The sequence below is a fragment of the Tupaia chinensis genome, unplaced genomic scaffold, assembly GCF_000334495.1.
Source record: "Tupaia chinensis unplaced genomic scaffold, TupChi_1.0 Scaffold000561_1, whole genome shotgun sequence".
Lineage (NCBI taxonomy): Eukaryota > Metazoa > Chordata > Mammalia > Scandentia > Tupaiidae > Tupaia > Tupaia belangeri.
This window is the reverse complement of record NW_006160074.1, coordinates 2799753-2819741: the sequence shown is the minus strand read 5'-3', so window position 1 is coordinate 2819741 and position 19989 is coordinate 2799753. Positions and strand designations below refer to the sequence as shown.

The window sequence follows — 19989 nt, the reverse complement described above, 5'->3', positions numbered from 1 at the left end:
AAGTCGCCAGGGCCCAGTGCTCGAACCACAGGTGACTACAAGGGAATCCAGCAATGTAATCATTACACCATCTGCTGGTCCTGTGTATAATTTTTTTAATACATTATTGGATTTGCTGATATTATATTAAACATTTTCTGCATCTATGTTCATGAGAGATACTGGTCTGTAGTTTTTCTTTCTTCGATGTCTTTGTCTGGTTTTGGTATTGCGTAATATCACCCTGTTGCCCAATAGAATGAATTAGGAAGTAGACTGCATGGTTCCAAGCACTTTTCAGTTTCCACCTTTTGTTTGTTTTTTGGAGAGCTTTTTGCTTTAGGGCGTTTTAGGGTGCTTGTGCTTTCTGAAGAGACAGAAAGCTAGAAAGTGAGAAATCATCTCCTGGGGGAATGTCCATGTTGTAATCCCTTCTCCTCCAGTCTCTTCTCTGGATTTTGGGCACACACGTGTGCCTGGGGCGTGAGTTTTAAGCCACAGGGTTCAGGTGTACTTAGGAGTCCAGTGACAACCATTATACCATCTGCTGGTCCCACAGTTTCCACTTTTTAGTTCTGTTTTCTGGAAGAGATTATAAATAAATGTAATAGTTCCTTAAACATTTGTTAGAATTCACCAGTGAAACCATCTGGGCCTGGTGCTTTCTGTTTTGGAAGATTATTAATGATTGGTTCAATTTAATAAATATAGGTTTGAATATAAGTTTCTTTCTTCTTATGTAAGTTATGTAGACAATTCAAGGAATTGGTCCAGTTTCATCTAGGTTTTCAATTCATGGGCATAGAGTTTTTCATAGTATTTCTTTATTATCTTTCCAATGTCTGTGGAATTAGTAGCGATTGTGCCCCCCCCAAGAGATTTTTGCTATAGAGTGCATGCACTTGTCAGAGAGACAGAGACAGAGAGATAGAAAGCAACCACAATCCCTTCTCTTCAATGTCCTCTCAGGATCTTGGGTGCACATGCTCCTGGCGTGAGTTTTAAACTGCCAGGTCCCGGACTTAGACCATCGGCGACTATGGGAGTCCAGCGATGTAACCATTATGCCATCTACTTATCCTGTGATGGCCTTTCTTTTCTTTTTTTTTTTGGAGAGGTTTTTGCTATAGGGCGTGTGTGTTTGCCAGACAGACAGAGACAGACAGAGAGAAAGAAGCCAGCGTGGGGTGGGGGGGGGGGGATGCCCATGCTGCAATCCCTTCTCCTCCATTCTCCTCTTGGGATCTTGGGCACGCACGTACACGCGCACGACATGAGTTTTAAGCCACCAGGTCTGGGACTCGAAGCGCAGTTGACTACATAGGAGTCCAGCAACACAGCCATTGCGCTAACTGCTGGTCCCCTCTTTTCTGATATTAGTATTTTCTACCTTGTCACTTTTTTCTTAGCCTGGCTAAATAGTTACAGTTTCATTGATCTTTTCGTAGAGCCAGTTTTTTATTTTGTTGATGTTACTCTGATGACTTCCTGTTTTCAACTTCATTGGCTTTTGCTCTGATTTTTCATTTTCTTCTTACTTTGGGTTTAATGTGCTCTCCCATCCCTTCTTTGCTGTTGTGAAAGCTTAAACTATTAATTTTGGCTCTTTATTCTTTTCTAATATGTGCTTTTAATACAAATTTTGCTGAATCATAGAGGTAACTTCAGAAAGTTTATGGGGACTTGTCGTGTGTCTTAGTGGTTAAGGAAGTCACATCTGACTTAGTCACGTGCACAGCTTGAACCCTGGCCCCAGCAGCTTGAAGAACATGCTGGGCGCCTCTGCATGTGTGCCCCAGATCCTGACAGGGTGGAGAAATGGAAGAGAAAGATGCTTTCTCCCTCTTCTTCTCTCTCTGTTTCTCTGTCTCTTTCTGGCGAGCACATGTGCCCTCCCCACAAATTTTTTTTAGTTTGAGGGAAAATAATACGTTTGTTTTAGTGTAAAATTTTCTTTGAAATCTGTGCATTTTTTTTTTCATAACAAGCATTCATCCATATATATATATAATTTTTTTTTTGGAGAGGTTTTTGCTATAGGGCGCATGCACCTGCCAGACAGACAGAGAGGGACAGAGAGACAGAAAGCAAGAAATCACCCCCCAGGGGGGATGGCCACGCCACAATCCCTTCTCCTCTGTTCTCCTCTCGCAATCTTGGGCACGCTTGGATACGCGCCCAGCGTGAGTTTTAAGCCACCAGGTTCAAAATGCGAACTGCAGTCGACTACGTGGGAGTCCAGCGACATAGCCATTACACTAACTGCTGGTCCCAGCATCCATATAATTTTTTAAGGCCCTGCATAGTTCCAAACACTTTTCAGTGTCCCTTGCAATGTCTTAGCTGTGTGTTACTTAAAAGCTTTTTTTTGGGAGAGGTTTTTGCTATAGGGCGCATGTGCTCGCCAGAGACAGAGAGAGACATAGAGACAGAAAGTAAGAAATCACTCCCCAGGGGGGATGGTCACGCCGCAGTCTCTTCTCCTCCATTCTCCTCTCTGGATCTTGGGCTTGCACACACACACACCCAGCGTGAGTTTTAAGCCACCGGGTCTGGGATGGGAACCGCGGTCAACTACCTGGGAATCCAGCGACATAGCCATTATGCTAACTGCTGGTTCCCAGCATTTTTTTTTTTTTTAAGAGAGAGATTTTTGCTATAGAGCACGTGTGCTTGCTGGAGAGACAGAGAGACAAAAAGTGAGAAATCACCTCCCAGGGAAGATGGCCACATTTTCTTTTCCTCTATTCTCCACTTGGGATCTTGGAACGCAAACACGCACATGCGCCCAGCATAATTTTTCAAGCCACTGGGTCCAGGACGCTAACTTCTGTTCACTACGTGGGAATCCACTGACATAACCATCATGCCATATGCTGATCCCAAAAGTATATTGGGTTAATCTCCAGATTTTTTAGGTTTTTCTAGTTGTTACTGATTTTAGTTCAAGTCCCTTGTTGTATGAGACCATACTTTCTGGGATTTCTCTTCTTTTAAGTTTGTTATGTTGTGTCTTGTGATGTACAATGTGCTCTGTCTTGACTTGTGGTGTTTTTCAAGGAGGAAGTTGCCAAAGAATCTGAGGCCTAGACTAATTTACCTTAATCCTAAAGTTAAATGATTCTCTTTCTGCTCTGGCACAGTGGTTAGGACAGTCTCCTATAAAAGGGCCTCTGTCCACGAGCTGCTGACTACAGAGCCATACCTATAAAGTACATAGGGGCCAGTAGGTGGCATAGTGGTTAAGGTGCTGGACTCCCATGTGTTCGACTGTGTTTTGAGTCCCAGACCTGGCGGCTTAAAACTCCCGCTGGACATGTGTGCATGCGTGCCCAAAATCTCGAAAGAATGGAAAAGGGATTGCATGTGGCCATCCTCTCCCTCTTCCCTCAAGGGTGATTTCTTACTTTTTGTCTCTCCACTTCTCTGGTAAACACACATGCCCTATAGCAAAAATTTCTTTAAAAAAAAAAAAAGAAGAAGAAATACACAGATTGGGGTAGATTATTAAAATTGTTTTAGTGGCTGTTTATTAGACACTTGTTATTTGCCATCATTTTGCACTTATTGCCTTAGTAAGTTCTCCTAACAACCCATGAAATTGTAAGTGCTAGGTAAATCCTAGGAAACTGAGGTTCAGAGAGATTAATTTATCCTGAGTTACATTACAGTGAGTTCCGCCAGCAAGTATCAGAACCTGCTCCATTTGACTCTGAAGGCTATATTTTCTGAAACTGTGTAAAAACAGACAGAAATTAAGCCATGAGATCCCAGTTCGAGCCAGTCTCCGATCCGTGGCAGAGATGGAAAACTGGCTGAGTTGGCTGAGAAACATTTGTGTAAGGCTGCGCCCTCGATGAGTACCACCAACAGTATTGGTGCCTATCGCACTGGACGTTCCAGTAGTGGTGCTTTCCAAGAGCACCTGTCTGAGAGTTAAGTAAGCCTGAATTTATCTACTTTAGAATTTCCCAACCAGGGGGACCAGCAGAAGGCATCATGGCTATGTCGCTGGCCTCCCATGTGGTTGACCGCTGTTCGAGTCCCAGACTTGGTGGCTTAAACTGATGCCAGGCGCATGTGCTTGTGTGCCCAAGATCCCAAGAGGAGAATGGAGGAGAAGGGATTGCACGGTGGCCATCCCCCCTGGGGGGTGATTTCTCACTCTCTGTCCCTCTGTCTTTGTCTTTCTGGGAGTGCACACGCCCTATAGCAAAAAAAAGAATTCTCAACTAGGGCTGATTTTTATCCTCAGAAATATTTGGCAATATCTAGAGCCATTACTGGTTGTCGTGACTGGGTAGAGGGAGGTGGTACTGGCAGCTGCTGGGTTTGAGGGCAGGGACGCAGCTAACTACACTGAAAGGTGCAAGGTCCTTCCCCAACTCCCTAGTCAAAAGAATTACCTGGCTCAAAATGTCAGTAGTGTGTAGACTGAGACACCCTGAGTCTAATTTGTTCCTTTTTCTTGTTCTTTGGGAAACCTTGAAGCCTTGTAAATCCCTTAGCAGCTCTCAGGATTTGGTTTTACAGGCTAAGTGTCTCCTCTGCAAATACTTTGTAGCCTCTTCCATTAACTCACTCTGACACATTACCTACACCTTCAGCTTAGTGACATTCTTTAATAGGATGAAACTTTTGTTTCTTGAGTTTTCTAACAAGCTCCCTTGGCCTGTAGCTCTTGCGGAGGAGAACATAGTGACAGTACCCTGATCTGGAGCGGGCTCTGTTCCTCCGCAGTACCCTGGTGCCTTTGAAAGTGATCGCCTTCCCAAACCCCTGACACAGGACAGCTCTCCAGGCTGCACAGCCGCTCTCCAGAAGCTGTTTCCCGAGGCATTGACTGTCTGGGTGCCTCTGGAGCTGCAGGTTAGCATCCTTATCATCTGTGCTCCTAGCTGCAGACCCACAGCACCCCAAAAGCGTCTGGCATTGCGTCTTCACTGGTGTCCTGTTTGTAGTGCTCACTCCCTCCCCCAGAATAAGCTCCTAAAATATGAGTTTGTTTCTCCCATTTATTTTCTATTCTCTCTTAGCAACTAGCATTCTGTTCATTATACACTGAGAAAATCAACTTGTCTTCTACTGTTTGGGGTTTTATCTTTTCTATTAAAAGTTGAAGGAAATGATAAGGAACTAAAGTAATTAGAGAGACTGGTAGTCAAAAGGAGAGGTCAGCCATCCGGAGATGCGAGCCTGGGTCAGAAGGAAACTGAGTAATTCCTTCTGAGAAAGTGGTAGTCTTGTCACTTAAAATTGTTATTGTCAAAGATGCCTTAGAAAAATCAAAATTCCTCTTAAGAAAGTCTTGGAGGGACCAGCAGTTAGCGTAATGGCTGTGTCACTGGACTCCCACGTAGTCGACCGCGGTTCGCATCCCGGACCCGGTGGCTTAAAACTCACGCCGGGTGCGTGTGCGTGCGTGTGAGTGTTTCCAAGATACTGAGAGGAGAATGGAGGAGAAGGGATTGCGGCGTGGCCATCCCCCCTGGGGGGGGGTGATTTCTCGTTTTCTGTCTCTCTGTCTCTGTCTGGCGAGCACACACGCCCTATAGCAAAAACCTCTCAAAAAAGAAAGTCTGGGAGATATTCCACCCTTCTAGTAACCCAAAAGTCCCCAAATAAAATATTAGGTTGTTGGAAAAGTCATGACATATTTTTCTGTGCAAAAATGCATCATGACTTTCCCAAGGACCCCATGCAATTATTCAAGTAGAATTTCCTGCAGTGCGTGAAGCGAGCACATATCCTGGTATATTTACCTCATCTGAGTGATATGCTCCAGGGCCCCGAATAGGAGTGAGGTTGGTGGGCTTATCGCCAGCACCTCAACTGTTACCTTTCTCCGGCCTTCAAGAAGATCATGACTGTTTGGGACTATGTCTTTGAATGTGCAAGGTTTTGAAGAATACATTGTTTGAGATATATGATTTATCCAGAAGGGTGTTTTTCAACCTTTATTTCATTATTGTCACCCTAAGACACTTTGTCACACTTCCTTTTCCTCTAATCTTTCCTACTCACGTGAAATTTTAATATCATGGATACAATATAATTTTATACACTCTGGCACATTGGAGGTGAACAAATGATGTATTAAGATATTTTCTTTTGTCCCCATGAATGAATTTTTATCCTAGTGGGAGTATGATTGCCAGTGTTGAGAAATATTATTTGTACCTTTCCTTACTAATTGAAACCAGGACAAAGACAAAGACTATTAATAAGCAAACAATGCAAAGACTCTTATGCCGTGGCCTGCAGCAACTGAAGAAGAGCGAAGAGTACTTTTCTGTACTTCGTGGCTTGTGTGGAGGGTACTTTATCTGACCAATCTCTCGTTCATTTGAGGAACAGTAGAGAAACACCAGGAGTAGCTGGGCAGTAAATGCAGCTCTCTAAAAGAAAGGAAAACAGAAAAGAAACAGGTCCTAAAAGAGGTTTGGGCAGGCCGTAGGAGAGGAATCTAGGTATAAAATTGTCCATTGTTCCCAGGATAGTAAGCTCTAACAAATTCCGTTTCTCCAAGTAGGAGTGGATTTGCAGCAGGTAACCCCTTGGTGATCTAGCATGCAAGACTCTTCCACTTTCCCAAGAGGGTTTGGCGCTGTCTGATCAGAAGGGTGGTTGTGTATGAAGTGTGCCTTGGGAGGAGGAGGAGGAAATGACATGTTCATGTAAATGAAATACAACTGCAAATTAAAGTGTCACCCTGTTAAAAAATCCATTTTTTATTTAATTGGTTACCAAGGAAAAATGTCATACAGAAGTGTATATCTCAAGGAAAGTTAAACTATGAGATGTTACAAGTGAATCTGGATTCAAGGAAGTTCTTACGGAGGGGGGATTATAAAAGATTGCCTTAATAAAAATATTCTGATGCTACAAAGCTAGGCTTATAAATTTCTGCTGTGTTACATGCCAGGGGTCCAGAAGAGATTAACAAATATTGCCTCATTTGTTCTCATGCCTCTCTCTATCCAGTCAGCTCTGTGCTAGCTCACTCTTCCCTGGGGGGAGCCTCTTTTGAGATGTTTTATTAAGAGGAAGGTCACATACAAAGGAGGAGATGCTTTCTTCCAGAGTGCACTGTTTACTACCAAGACATCTAGGGACTGAAATACTACTGGATTTTCTATGTTAATGACATCCTCCCGTTTCTTGTTTTTTGTTTTTTCGCTTTTCTTACATTTTATGAAAGCTCATTTGCTTCTTAAGATTATGAGCCTGCCGGCAGTGTGTATACAGTTAGCACTAAATAATTTGTTGGCATTAAACAAGTGTTAAGTATAATGGGAACAGTTGATGAACAGGATCGTATCTCCGTGTAGACGTGTTCCTTGAGAAGCACATCTGGTTTCTCTTTGAGATAAGGGCTTACCAGATGGGATTTGTCAGCTTCCTTCAGCCTTCGTTACGGTTCCCTGTCTTTTCTCTCTCTCATTAATCCTAGCACTGTTTTACATTCTGCAGTGGAAACACACCGGTAAATAATATAACGTGCTCTCTGTCTTCTTCCCCATCAGGGGCAGTAATCGGTGACGGGCAGTCTGCTGTGGCCAGTAACATTGCCAATACTACCTATCGGCTCCAGTGGTGGGACTTCACTAAATTTGACCTCCCAGAAATCAGTAACGGTAAGCCGACATAGAATGAGGGGTGGTCGTAGTGGAAAGCCTGTATTTACCAGTGAGCCAGAACTCCAGAATCCACGTGGCACTGCCTTTGACACCGTCTCCTTCAGCAGTTGATGGCCGCTTGCTCTTTCTGTGGCTCTTCTGCAACCCTCAGTTAAGCAATTCAGTACATGTGTCTTAAGCATCCACCTTGAACAGCCAGCAATGTTAAGTGCTAAGGTGGTCGCAAACAGAAAGATAGGCTTCACCCTGAGGATGTTATGAGCCAGTAGTTCATTGGCCAAACCCTAAAAGTTCAGATGGAACTAAAGGAAAAACAGAGGAGGGAGTGTAGAAACTGAGAGCTAGATCTTGGGACCCTTGAGGAGGGACTTACGGATATTAAACTTACTGAGTAATCCAGATCTCAGTGGGCTGAAGAGAGTGCTTATATCTGATTTATAATATATCTGACTTACAAATGTGTCTGTTTGGTAGTTCCATTTCCTTCTAGAGAAGTCATAGTCCCATACCGCAGTTGTTCGATTGGAATCACAACTATTTTTTTAAAGTTTATTTACTTATTTCTTCCATGAGAAAATGAGACACAGATAGAAATATAGAGAGATAGAGAGACAGACACCACCAGCAAGGGCCTTGTGCCATCCTAGCCAGCCCAAAACCCAGGCATATGCATGCACCCGGGGTGTTCGGGTTCCAGGAGTACGATGTTTTAGACACTCATCTTTCCTAACATCCCGTCCTCCCTCCTGTCCTTTTTAATTGCCAGAGGGTACTGCACTCACCAGAGAGAAATGGAGGAAAGCACCCCCTAACATGCTACAGTCATGCCACAGCCCCTTCTCCATATTGCCATCCTGTTGGGATTTGGGGCATGCACACACCTGTGCCTAGTGTGGTTTTCAAGCTACTAGGCTTGGGATTCAAACTGCCGTCAGCCATGCGGAATCCAGCTCTGCCAGGCTATAGGGCCAGCCCTCTACTAAGTTTCTATTCAAATGTTCTTTCTTGTACTGAACTACTATTTCAACTTGTCACACCTAGTGGTCCCAGTTCTACCCTGAATTTCCATAGGATAAGTCTAATGATGCCTCCTCCAAGTGACCATTTGAAGATAAATTGCCATTTCCCTTTAAAATCTTTTTTTGTAGGCCAATATTCCTTAGATTCCTCATAGTGTTCTAGTTTCCAAATCCTTGACAGTTCTGTTCATTTTCCCTTCTAACTTTGGAGGGCCAGAACAGAACAGAAAACTCTTAGATGTGAGCTTCCCAATTTGTAGTCTGTTGCTACTACAGATAGTAATTAGTTCAGCCTGAGATTTAGGAGCTCTTTCTGAAGCCACTACTGAGTTTGCAGCCACTTAAAATTCTCTGTGAATTGTTATAAAAGCAGGATTCAACCATCTGTACTTACTTGTGTAGCTGAATCTTTTAAAAACCAGGGACCAGCAGATGACATAATGGTTACATAGCTGGACACCCAAGAAGTCATCTGTGGTTCAAGTCCTGGACCTGGTAACTTAAAATTTAAGCTGGGTGTGTGTGCGTGCATGCCCAAAATCCCAAGAGGTGAACAGAAGAGAAGGGATTGTGGCGTGGCCATCCCTTCTGGGGAGTGATTTCTTGATTTCTGTCTGTCTCTCCAGCGAGCACATGTGTCCTATACCTATAGCAATATCTCTCTCTCTCCCTCTCTCTCTTTTTTTTTTGGGGGGGGAGAGGTTTTCGCTATAGGGCACGTGCACTCACCGGAAAGACAGAGAGAGACAGAAAGTGAGAAATCACCCCCCAGGGGGGATGGCCACGCCGCAGTCCCTTCTACATTCTCCTCTTGGGATCCTGGGCACGCACGCACACGGGGCCCGCCCGCACACGCGCCCAGCTTGAGTTTAAGCCGCCGGTCTGGGACTTGAACTGTGGTCGACCAAGTGGGAGTCCAGTGACATAGCCATTACACTAACTGCTGGTCCCACAAAAATCTCTCTTAAAAAAGAAAAAAAAAGGAAGTTTGTAGGTTTCTATTAAATCTTATCTTTTTTAAAAAAAGAATTATTTTTATTTATTTGTTTTTGCTATAGGAAGCGTGTGCTCACCAGAAAGACAAAGAGAGACAGAGAGACAGAAGCTCCCCTGATGTATGAAGTACCCTTCACCCCCAGTCCTGTTTTTACCCAGCTGTCTCCAAAACTCTAGGCCTGACTCAGGGCCAGCAAAGCCCGGCCTACTCTGCTCTTGCCATCCCTGCCCCTAACCTCAGGGACATCAGTGGGCATCTGTGCCTTTTATCTGCCCAGAATCGCTTTCCTTTGAGACTAAGCCTCAAATTTCCTTTAGAACGTGTATCCTTCTCCCAAAGCAGAGGCAGAGTCTACCCTCGAGCTGGCTCCAGAGACGGCTGTGGGACTGAGGTCTTCCCTCTGTCCCCAGCTGTACTGACTGGCTCATGTAACCAAAGCTGGCCCTGTGAAAGTCCATCTTAGGAACTGTACTGTTACTATTGGCAAGGAGAGGTGGAATTCACCCTTTCCTCCAGTTGTTAACCATTAGGATTACTACTGGCAGCCATCTTGTCACAAGGCAGCACATGTAAGAATGCGGTCAGCCGAAAAGACAAGAAGAGCTGAGCAATGAAGACAAGTCTGTCTTGGGCATGCATGCACACACGCCCAGCGTGAGTTCAAGCCACTGAGTCCAGGACTTGAACCACGGTTGACTACATGGGAGCCCTGTGACATAGCCATTACACCACACCAACTGCTGAAAAAGGATTATTATATTTAACCTTATTTATTTTAATTTGACCAGAGAGGGACACAGTGAGAAAGAGAGAAAGAAAGCCACCAGGTTCGAGACTTGAACGGTGGTTAGCCACATGGGAGTCCAGCACCTTTAACCACCACTCCACCTGCCAGCCCCCAGATTTTATCTTGATAGTATCAATCGTAGTTCCTAGTTCATGTCTCTCTTGTTAAACTTTGATTTTTTTCCTACCCTCTCAGTCTTACAGCATCTGATAGTTTGATAAATGTGCTTGAGTTTTTGTCTTCAAATTGTTAATAAAGTAGGGGATCGTCAAGGCCTTCTACCAAGCCTCCTTGTACGTTACTGTGGGCTTCCTCTGTGCTGATTTTATTCCTAAACTGCCACCCTGGGCTTGGTCTTTCACATCTGAAGCCTGTGCTTTTCAATCTTTGGAATATTGTAAGTGTTTGTCAGATGTCTTAAAATAATTAAGATGTTCTCTGTCTGTGGCATTTCCCGATATGCCAATCTTGGCATCCTTATCAGACAAGTAAATTGAGGTTAATTTTTCATGTCCTGTTTTTAGCGAAACCTCAGTAGCAATCATGTATTTGTTTCTAAGTGCTTATAAGCCACATGTTCAATAATTCTTCTGAGAACCAAATGCAGTCCACCTTTTCCCTGATAGAGACCAAGTGGGCTTGTTCATCTCTAGATTTCTGGTCCAGATCTTTTTGGCCATAATTTATTTACAGTTATTTTGTTACTTTATTTAGGATAATCTGAAATAGATAATATATTCACCATTCAAGATTTTTTCAAATATGAAAGAATTGACCTAGCTACGGTAGCATAGTGCTAAGAAAGTACCCTGAAAGGCTGGAAGCCATATGGCAACCGTGGATTCAGATCCCTGGGTCACCCCAAGGATACGCTGGACACGTGTAGGAGCACCTAGGGTCCTGATGAACTGGAGGGCTGTGGACAGGGGACTGTGGTGTGTTGAGACCTTGCTGAGGGGCATCTCTCTCATACATGCACATGCTGCTATGAATAAAATAATATAGTCATGATATATATCACATGACTGTATGTACATTTAATATGTATGTTTATAGAAAAGGATATATATATAGGAAGAAGCCTCCCAGCCACTCATTGGTCCTCCCTCTTAGACAACTGTTATTAGCAGTTTCTTGGGTGCCTTTTATCTTTGTACATTTTTTTTTCCCCCCTAGGGCGCATGTGCTCAAAAGAGAGAGACAGAGAGACAAAAAGCAAGAAATCACCCCCCAGGGGCATGGTCACACCACAATCCCTTCTCCATTCTCCTCTTGGGATCTTGGGCATACACGCACATGCGCTTGGCGTAAGTTTAAGCCACCGGGTCCAGGACTCGAACTGTGGTCGATTACATGGGAGTCCAACAACATAGTCATTACGCCAACTGGTGGTCCCAAGGGTATCTTTTATCTTTTCTTAAGATTTATTTTATTTTATTTTATTGACTAGAGAGAAACAGAGAGGAGGGGGAGAGTAAGAAAGCAAGTCACCAGGTCTGGGACTTGAACTGTGGTCAGCCTTGTGGGAATCCAGCTCCCTAAACACCGCATCACCTGCTGACCCTCTTAGGTATCTTTGTTTCTTTTCAAGGATATAGTATGTATTTACAAGCAAATCCGAATCTGTGTTTTTACAGATTTACAAACACACTCCTTTTCTTTGCTTTGCTTTGCTTTGCTTTGCTTTGCTTTGCTTTTTTTTCTTTCTTTCTTTTTGGAGAGGTTTTTTACTATAGGGCACGTGCGCTTGCCAGAAAGACAGAGTCAGAAAGCGAGAAATCACCCCCCGGGGGGATGGCCACACTGCAATCCCTTCTTCTCCATTCTCCTCTCAGTATCTTGGGCACGCATGCACACACACACCCAGCATGAGTTTTAAGCTACCGGGTCCAGGACGCGAACCATGGTCGACTACGTGGGAGTCCAGCAACATAGCCATTACGCTAACTGCTGGTTCCCTTTTTTTCTTTCTTGATAAGAGAGAGTGGGAGAGAGAAGGAAAGGAAGAGTGAAACAGAGAGGTATTTTTGACAGGGTCTGACTGGGTCGTGATCTTTCTGTTGCAGCTTTCTAGTTAGCTAGGACTACAGGCTCCAAGCCTCCAAGCAGTGATAATGCCTGTGTATCAGTGGAGATGGGCCCGTGTTTTATCACCTTTTATTTAACCTGAAAGGTAGCATGCTATACATATTCTTCTCTCTCCTTTCATTGACTTATGTTATATTTCAGTGAGCTTTCCATATCATATAAAGTGTAAATGCTTGTTCTGGTTTTTGTTATTTTCTTTTTTGCTAAGAGGGTGCATGCATATGCTTACCAGAGAGAGATGGAGAGGGTGAGGAAAAGCAGCCTCCATAGGGCAGGTCACGCCAAGTTCTTTCATCTCTACCTCCTTCCAGGATTTTGGACACACACACATGCGTGTGCCCAGCATGTTTCTTAATCCTGGATTTGGGACTGAATCTTGGCATCTGACTACGTGGGATCCAGCTGCCTTAACCATAGTGGAGCCAGCCTGCCTAGTAATTATTGTACGAACGCCCCATAGCATTTTTGCCTGTCTCCTTTTGAAGGATCTCTAAGTTCTTTTCAGCCTTTCTCTTTCCCAACTGTGCTGCAGTTTTTCATTTTGCGTGTGTTCAAGTGTATCTGTAGGATAAATTCTTAGAAATGCAGTGGCAGGAAGGAAGAATATGTGTATTTGCAATTCAGTGGATATGCCATGACACCCTTTGTATAGGATGTCCCAGTTTATATTCCCATTTGCAGTTCATGGAAGTGCCTGATTCTCCAAATTCTCAGTGATGAATTGTGTTATTAAATCTTGGGGTTTTTTAAAGAGAGATTTTCGCTGTAGGGTGTGTGTATTCAACAGAAGGACAGAGAAAGAGAGACAGAAAGCAAGAAATCACCCCCGAGGGGGGATGGCCACGCTGCAGTCCCTTCTCGTCCCTTACTCCTCTTGGGATCTTGGGCACGCATACACACACACCTGGTATGCATTTAAGCCATTGGGTCCAGGACTCGAACCGCGGTCGACTACATGGGAGTCCAGTGACATAACCATTATGCCATCTGCTGGTCCCTTTAATAAAAAATTATGATTTAATTTTTATTTATCTTTTTTTCCATTTGACCAGAAAGAGACAGAGAAAGAGAAAGGGAAAGTGAAAAAGCAAGTCACCAGGTCCAGGACTTGAACTGCGGTTGGCCATGTGGGGAGTCCAGAGCCCTAACCACCACACCACCTGCCGGCCCCACATTGTAGATATTTCAGACTTAGGTTTCTCATGTTACAAATGAAGTTGTTTGCCTGTTCATGTTTGTAGCCAGCTGTGTTGCCTGTCTTGACCTACCATGTGCTTTACCTGTTCTGTGTAACTGGTCTTTTCCTCTGCAATTCCATAGGAGCTCTTCATCAGCTGGAAAATTCACTTATAAGAGTGAGTTTCCTGCTTGTCATTTGTCTTTTGACTTTGCTGAAGGTTATTTTTGTCATAGAACTTATTTTAAGTAGTTGAAATTATACAACTTTCCTTTTATGGTTCCTGGGCTTTGTGTCATCTTTTAAGATCATTTAGTGCTTTGTATTAGTTTTTTAAACATTTAAGTCTTTGATTCAGTGGGAAATTTAACTTGGTCTCAAATAAACAGTGATCCATCTTCTCCCCATATAACTATTCAGTTAACAATCTGTTTGTCTCCATCGACTTGGGATATCGTTTTCATCACACTGTTAATTTCCTGTGTGCATTTAGAAATATTTCTGGACAACCTGTCCTAATCCTGAGCTCTATATTATTATTCATGTGAGATCTCCACATGGATTTAATTTTTTAAAGCTCTATGTTTAAAAACTGTACTAGTCTTGTTGTTTCTTTAAATTCATATATATATATATTTTTTTTTTTGAGATGTTTTTGCTATAGGGCACGTGCATTTGCCAGAAAGAGGCAGAGAGACAGAAAGCAAGAAATCACCCCCAAGGGGGATGCCCACACCACAATCCCTTCTCCTCCATTCTCCTCTCGGGATCATGGGCACTCACACACACGTACCCGGCGTGAGTTTTAAGCCACTGGGTCCGGGACTCGAATTGCGGTCGACTACATGGGAGTCCAGCAACGTAGCCATTATGCCATCTGCTATCCACCCCACACACAATTTTTTTACTCCTTTATATTTTTATTTTTCTATATGGATATTAAAACCCCCCAAACCATGTTAGTATAATTATCAAAATCAGTTAAATTTTAAAGTTAAGGAGATTCAGTATCTTTATAATATCATTTTAGAACGTGGTATGGTTTTCAATTTTTTCAATTCTCTTGCATTCTTAGGAATGTTTTTAAGTTTTGGAGAAGTATTTGTCTATTCCTATTTTATCAGCAGGTTTCTCCAGAAATATTGAACTTATTCATGCCTTTTCAGCATTTATGCTTATAATCATGTTTTTTATTCCTCTTTAGAACTAATAATATTGCCAGCAATATTAATAGCTTGTAAATGATTGAACCTGACCTTTCATAGTTAGATAAGCCCCATTTGGTCATGGTATATATTTTTATATTAAATTTCTTTAATTTAGCTTGCTAATAATTTACTTAGAATTTCTTCATTGGTATTTATAAGATAGATGGATCTGTGCTCTTTTCTTTTTTTAAATAAAAATTTTCTGTGGGTTTGCTATCATTGTTCTGTTTGTGTTATAATTTGGCAGTTTTTTCTTGTTATTTCTTTGGGAAAGTTTAAATAGTACCTGGAACAGTATGAGAACAGTATTGGAGTTACTTAAACTTTTTACATTTTAAAAGTATGGCCTGATTCCACCATCCTCCAGCCCTGCAAATATAGGGAAAGGTAGTGCTTTGATAAGTTTCTTGTCAACTGAGACTAATGAAGTCCATGAACTCTTTTCCCTCTATGCTTTATTGCTTGATTACATTTCTTGGTTTAACATTTAAAATGTTAGTTTTTAAAAGAGTTTTTATTTTTAATTAATTAATTAATTAATTTACATTCCTTCACTGAGCATCATCACGGCATACAAAATGTGATTTCCCATCCAGAATATACTGCATAGTGGCTTAATCATACATGTTACCATCAATAATTTTCCATTTCTAGGTTTTTATGTATATGTGTGTGTGTGTGTGTGTGTGTGTGTGTGTGTGTATACACATACATATATTTATTTATGTATTTATTTATTTTCCCCCTATTTCTCACCCTCTGCCATTTCCTACCCTCCTCCCACACTATCTCAGGTGTCTACAGTTGTTTTCCGTTCCTTTTTCCCCCCTACATTTTATTGATTCACAAAATTTCTTAAATAATATAACTATTTTGAATAGCAAGTTCAGCTGGTGACATATGTGCCAGGCGTGAATTTAAGCCACCAGGTCCGGGACTTGAACCACGATCGACTACATAGGAGTCCAGCGACATAGCCATTACATCGACTGCTGGTCCTGTAAATAGGTTATTTTTAAATATATTTTTTAACTTCAAGAAAAGCAGCTTTAGCTTTAATAAATCAAAGAAATACTAAGGAACTTTGCATAAAACTTAAAGCCAGGAAACAGGTTAGGATTCTGTTCAAATAGTAGTACATGAACCTATCAGTAGGTTTAAGGACAAAAATCCTTAAAACCGGAAAACAAAGCCTACAAGAAAATCAGCAATGTTTTAGTCAAAAGTCATAATATGCTATTTCATCAATTCAGTCTCATGTACTTAATCTGCCTTCCGTTGTGATTTGATCCACCCAATTAAATTCTGGGATATAATATTCACCTCCAGACTTGTCCTTATGACTAAGTTGGCCATTTTCTTAGTTTTTTAACTCATTATTTCTGTGTGTATCTAATTTTCCTGGTATAGCACTCCCTTGAGAACTTCTTGGAGATCTGGTCTCGTGTTGGTAAATTCTTTCAGGTTTTGTTTATCTGAAAATATTCTCGTCTTTTCTTCCCATATGAAGGATAATCTTGCTGGATACTGTATTCTTGGTTGAAATTGCTTTTCCTGTAACACTTTGAATATATTTTCCCATTCTTTCTTTCTTTGCATTGTTTCCAACGAGAGGTCCGCTGTTAGTCTGATGGGATATCCTTGTAGGTAACTTGACATTTCTCTCTTGCCTATCTTAGTATCTTGTCTTTGTGGTTTTGGTCAGTTTGGCTATATGTGTCCTGGAGAAGATCTTCTTGGGTTGATTTTTTTGGGGGTCCTTTATATTTCTTGGGACTGGATCTTTGAATGCCTTTTTTTTTTTTTTTTTTTTGGGGGGGTTTTTTTTTTATAGGGCGCGTGCGCTCGCCAGACAGACAGAGAGAGACATAGAGACAGAAAGCGAGAAATCACCCCCCAGGGGGGATGGCCACGCCGCAATCCCTTCTCCTCCATTCTCCTCTCGGGATCTTGGGCACGTACGCACACACGCCCGGCGTGAGTTTTAAGCCACCGGATCCGGGACGTGAACCGCGGTCGACTACGTGGGAGTCCAGCGACATAGCCATTACGCTAACTGCTGGTTCCCTGAATGCCTTTCTAAGTTTAAAAAGTTTTCTTCTAAGATTTCATGGAATAGATTATCAATGCCCTTATGAGTCTCTTTGCCTTCTGGGATACCAATATTCAGATATTTCTCATATATTATTCTCATTTTGGGGGGCAATTTTCTCAGTCTTTGTGGTGGATTTTCTAGGCTAGTGATCCTGTCTTCTACATCTGAGATTCGATTTTCTATATGATCTAGTCTGTTTTTAATACTTTCAAGGGAAGTTTTCACTTTCTGTATTATAGCCTTCATCTTTAACAGGTCCATTTTATTCTTTTTTATAGTGTGTATTTCCTCTTTAGATCTTGCAAGAATTTCCTCACCTCTTGGAACTCATCAGCTCCTTTCTCCTGCCTCTTCTGCAGTTGTCTCTCTTCTCTTTGAACTCTGTCACTATGAAAATTCTAAATTCTTTATCTGACATTTCCTTGAGTTTCATCATACTATCTGAAGATGAAGAGGAGTTATTCTTTTTCCTTGGTGGAGAGATATTTTCTTGCTTTCCCATATTTATTGTGACCCTGTGATGATTTCTAGTCATTTGATGGATGGTACATTTCTTCGTAATTCTTAAAGTTCAATCTGAGCGTTTAGAGGCATGCAGGAGGAGGTGATCTGCAATCTCTCCTCCATTCCATTTTCATTCTTTGTGCATCAGATTCAGTGGGAATAGAGGAATATTCTGACCCTAATCATATTCAGATATTTGGATCCTGGTCACTTGAATCTGTCTGGACAGTTGGGCATAAAGGCCACTAGAGATGAATGTGGAGGGAGTCTCAGCAGACAATCTTCATCTTTAGTCAAGGAAAGCAATATTTCACAGCCCAAGTTCGGTATCCATCCCAGGATAGGTTGGGTTTGTGCTTTTCCCACTAGAAATGAATGTGGAAGGAGAAGTCTCAGCAGAAAATCTTCATTTTTAGTCAAGGAAAGCAATATTTCACAGCTCAAGCTTGGTATCCATCCCAAGATGGGCCTGGGTTTGTGCCTTTCCTCAAGTCCTTGAACTCATAATCTGTACTGTCTAGGTTCATATCTCAGCTCAACCACCTTCTAGCAATGTGACCTTGGTTATTTAATCTGTCTACACCTTAATCTATTAACCTGTTTAATAATCTTTCTATACCTTAATCTCTTAATCTATTTCCTCATCTAGGGTGGGCTTCTGATCCTCCTTTTGCATATTCTTTCTATCCAATTTGAGATAATTATTTTGGTAGGAAAAAAATCAAAATATATGCATTGACTATGTTGCTAGCATAACCTATAAGACCTTTTTTGGCTTTCATAACTTTTTTTTTTTTTTTAAACAAACTTCAGCTCATTCAGACTACATCTTACTGTCATTCTCCTTTATATTTGTCATTAGTTCTGTGTTCTTTCTTCCATCTTTTGTTCTTGGCTTATGTAAAACCTGAGATGATCAAAGAGCATGATGTGCAACCAGATTGACTTATTTCATTATGGCTCACCTTTCCCCCTCACTTAAATAAATTGCACTAGGACTAGCAGATGGTTAGTTATTGGACTCCCACATAGCTGAATGTGGTTCAGGTCTGGACCCAGTGACTTAAAACTCATGCCTGCACATGTACATGATACCAAGATACCAAGAGGAGAATGGAGGAGAAGGGATTGTGGCATGGCCATTCCCCCTGGAGTGTAATTCTTTCTTTCTGTCTCTCTGTCTCTCCAGCAAGTGCACATGCCCTATAGCAAAAAAAAAAAAATCTCTAAAAAAATATATATAAATAATTTGCATTGTTAGAATTCTACTTTTGTAAAAGCACCTCATTTTTCTTAGAGTTTTAGCCTTGGGAAAAACTTGAATTCTAGAAGCTTAGGACACTTCTTTCTTTCTTTTTAAATAGTTATTTATTTTATCTTATTAATTAATTTATTTGATGAGAGAGAGAGAAAGCAAGCCACCAGAGAAAGCAAGCACTCAAACCATGGTCGGCCGTGTAGGAGTCCAGTGTCTTAACCATCATGTCAACTGCCGGCCCCCAGGACACTTCCTTCTGATACTAACTAGTGTTCCTTTTCTCAGTATTGCCCTCTAGAATTACAGTCAATTTTACTTAAGATTCTTGTCATTAGATCTTGTGTTTTTTAGTTCATCTGAATAAAGACTTCCTTAGTTTTAATTTTCACTCTTAATAGATTCGGTTGTTAGTAGAGCTTATTAGCAATATGTGTTGCTGAAAGTCACTTTCTTCCTAGTAGAGGGTGGCCTTTGGCTCTGGACAGGCCGTGCCTGGGAAGCTCTGATCTAGAGTTTTACCCTTGAGCTCAGCAGGCACCAAGTTGGAGTCATACAACTTACCTGAATTGGATTCGGTCCTTTTCTGGAGTTGGACCAGTCTTGCTACTTGTTCGTCTCAGTTGGGATACAAAAATAATGAATTACTATCTAAAGAAATTAGAAGCTTCTGATTAGGCCTCATCTATGTAGATAATTTTGAAACTGCTTTTATGAAAAATAAAGCACTTAAGATTCACTGTGGTTTTTAAGAGTAAGCATTTTTGAAAATTTGCCAGAGGGTGCGTGCCCTAGCTGGAAAGAGACAGAGAAGAAAGAGGGAAAGTGACAAAGCACCCCCCTCCTTCCCATGGAGAGTGGTCACACCACAATCCCTTCTCCTCCATTTCTCCCCCCTTTCAGGATTTCAAGGGTGCATACAGGCATACCTGCCCAGCCTGTTTTTCAAGCTTTCGGATCTAGGAGTGGAACCACACAGTCAGCCATGTGGTATCCAGCTGCCTTCACCACACCCCAAGCCGGCCAAAGAGTAAACTCTTATTAAGTGATGGCATTTGTTGCTAGGGTGCCCTGCCATAAGCGGCCTTATGAAACTCAGCAGATGAGTGGTGGGGCAGACCACTCCAGGAGATGTAGCTTGAGACATACCTCGAGGGAGCTTGTGGTGTCATCTGGAGCTCTGTGCAGGTCTCATTCTGAAATCTGAGGGGCTCAGAGAGAGCCAAAGGAAGAAATTTTC

The 19989-nt window shown here is 42.0% G+C and overlaps 1 protein-coding gene across 1 annotated transcript in view; it reads left to right on the top strand.

Annotated features, from left to right (window-relative positions):
• AMBRA1 (autophagy and beclin 1 regulator 1) overlaps positions 1-19989 on the top strand; it is a 256562-nt gene that overhangs the window by 191144 nt on the left and 45429 nt on the right. The window contains exon 14 of the mRNA XM_006157846.3: positions 7506-7616. Within this exon, the coding sequence (XP_006157908.1) occupies positions 7506-7616 (111 nt within the window). The remainder of the gene's footprint in view (positions 1-7505; positions 7617-19989) is intronic.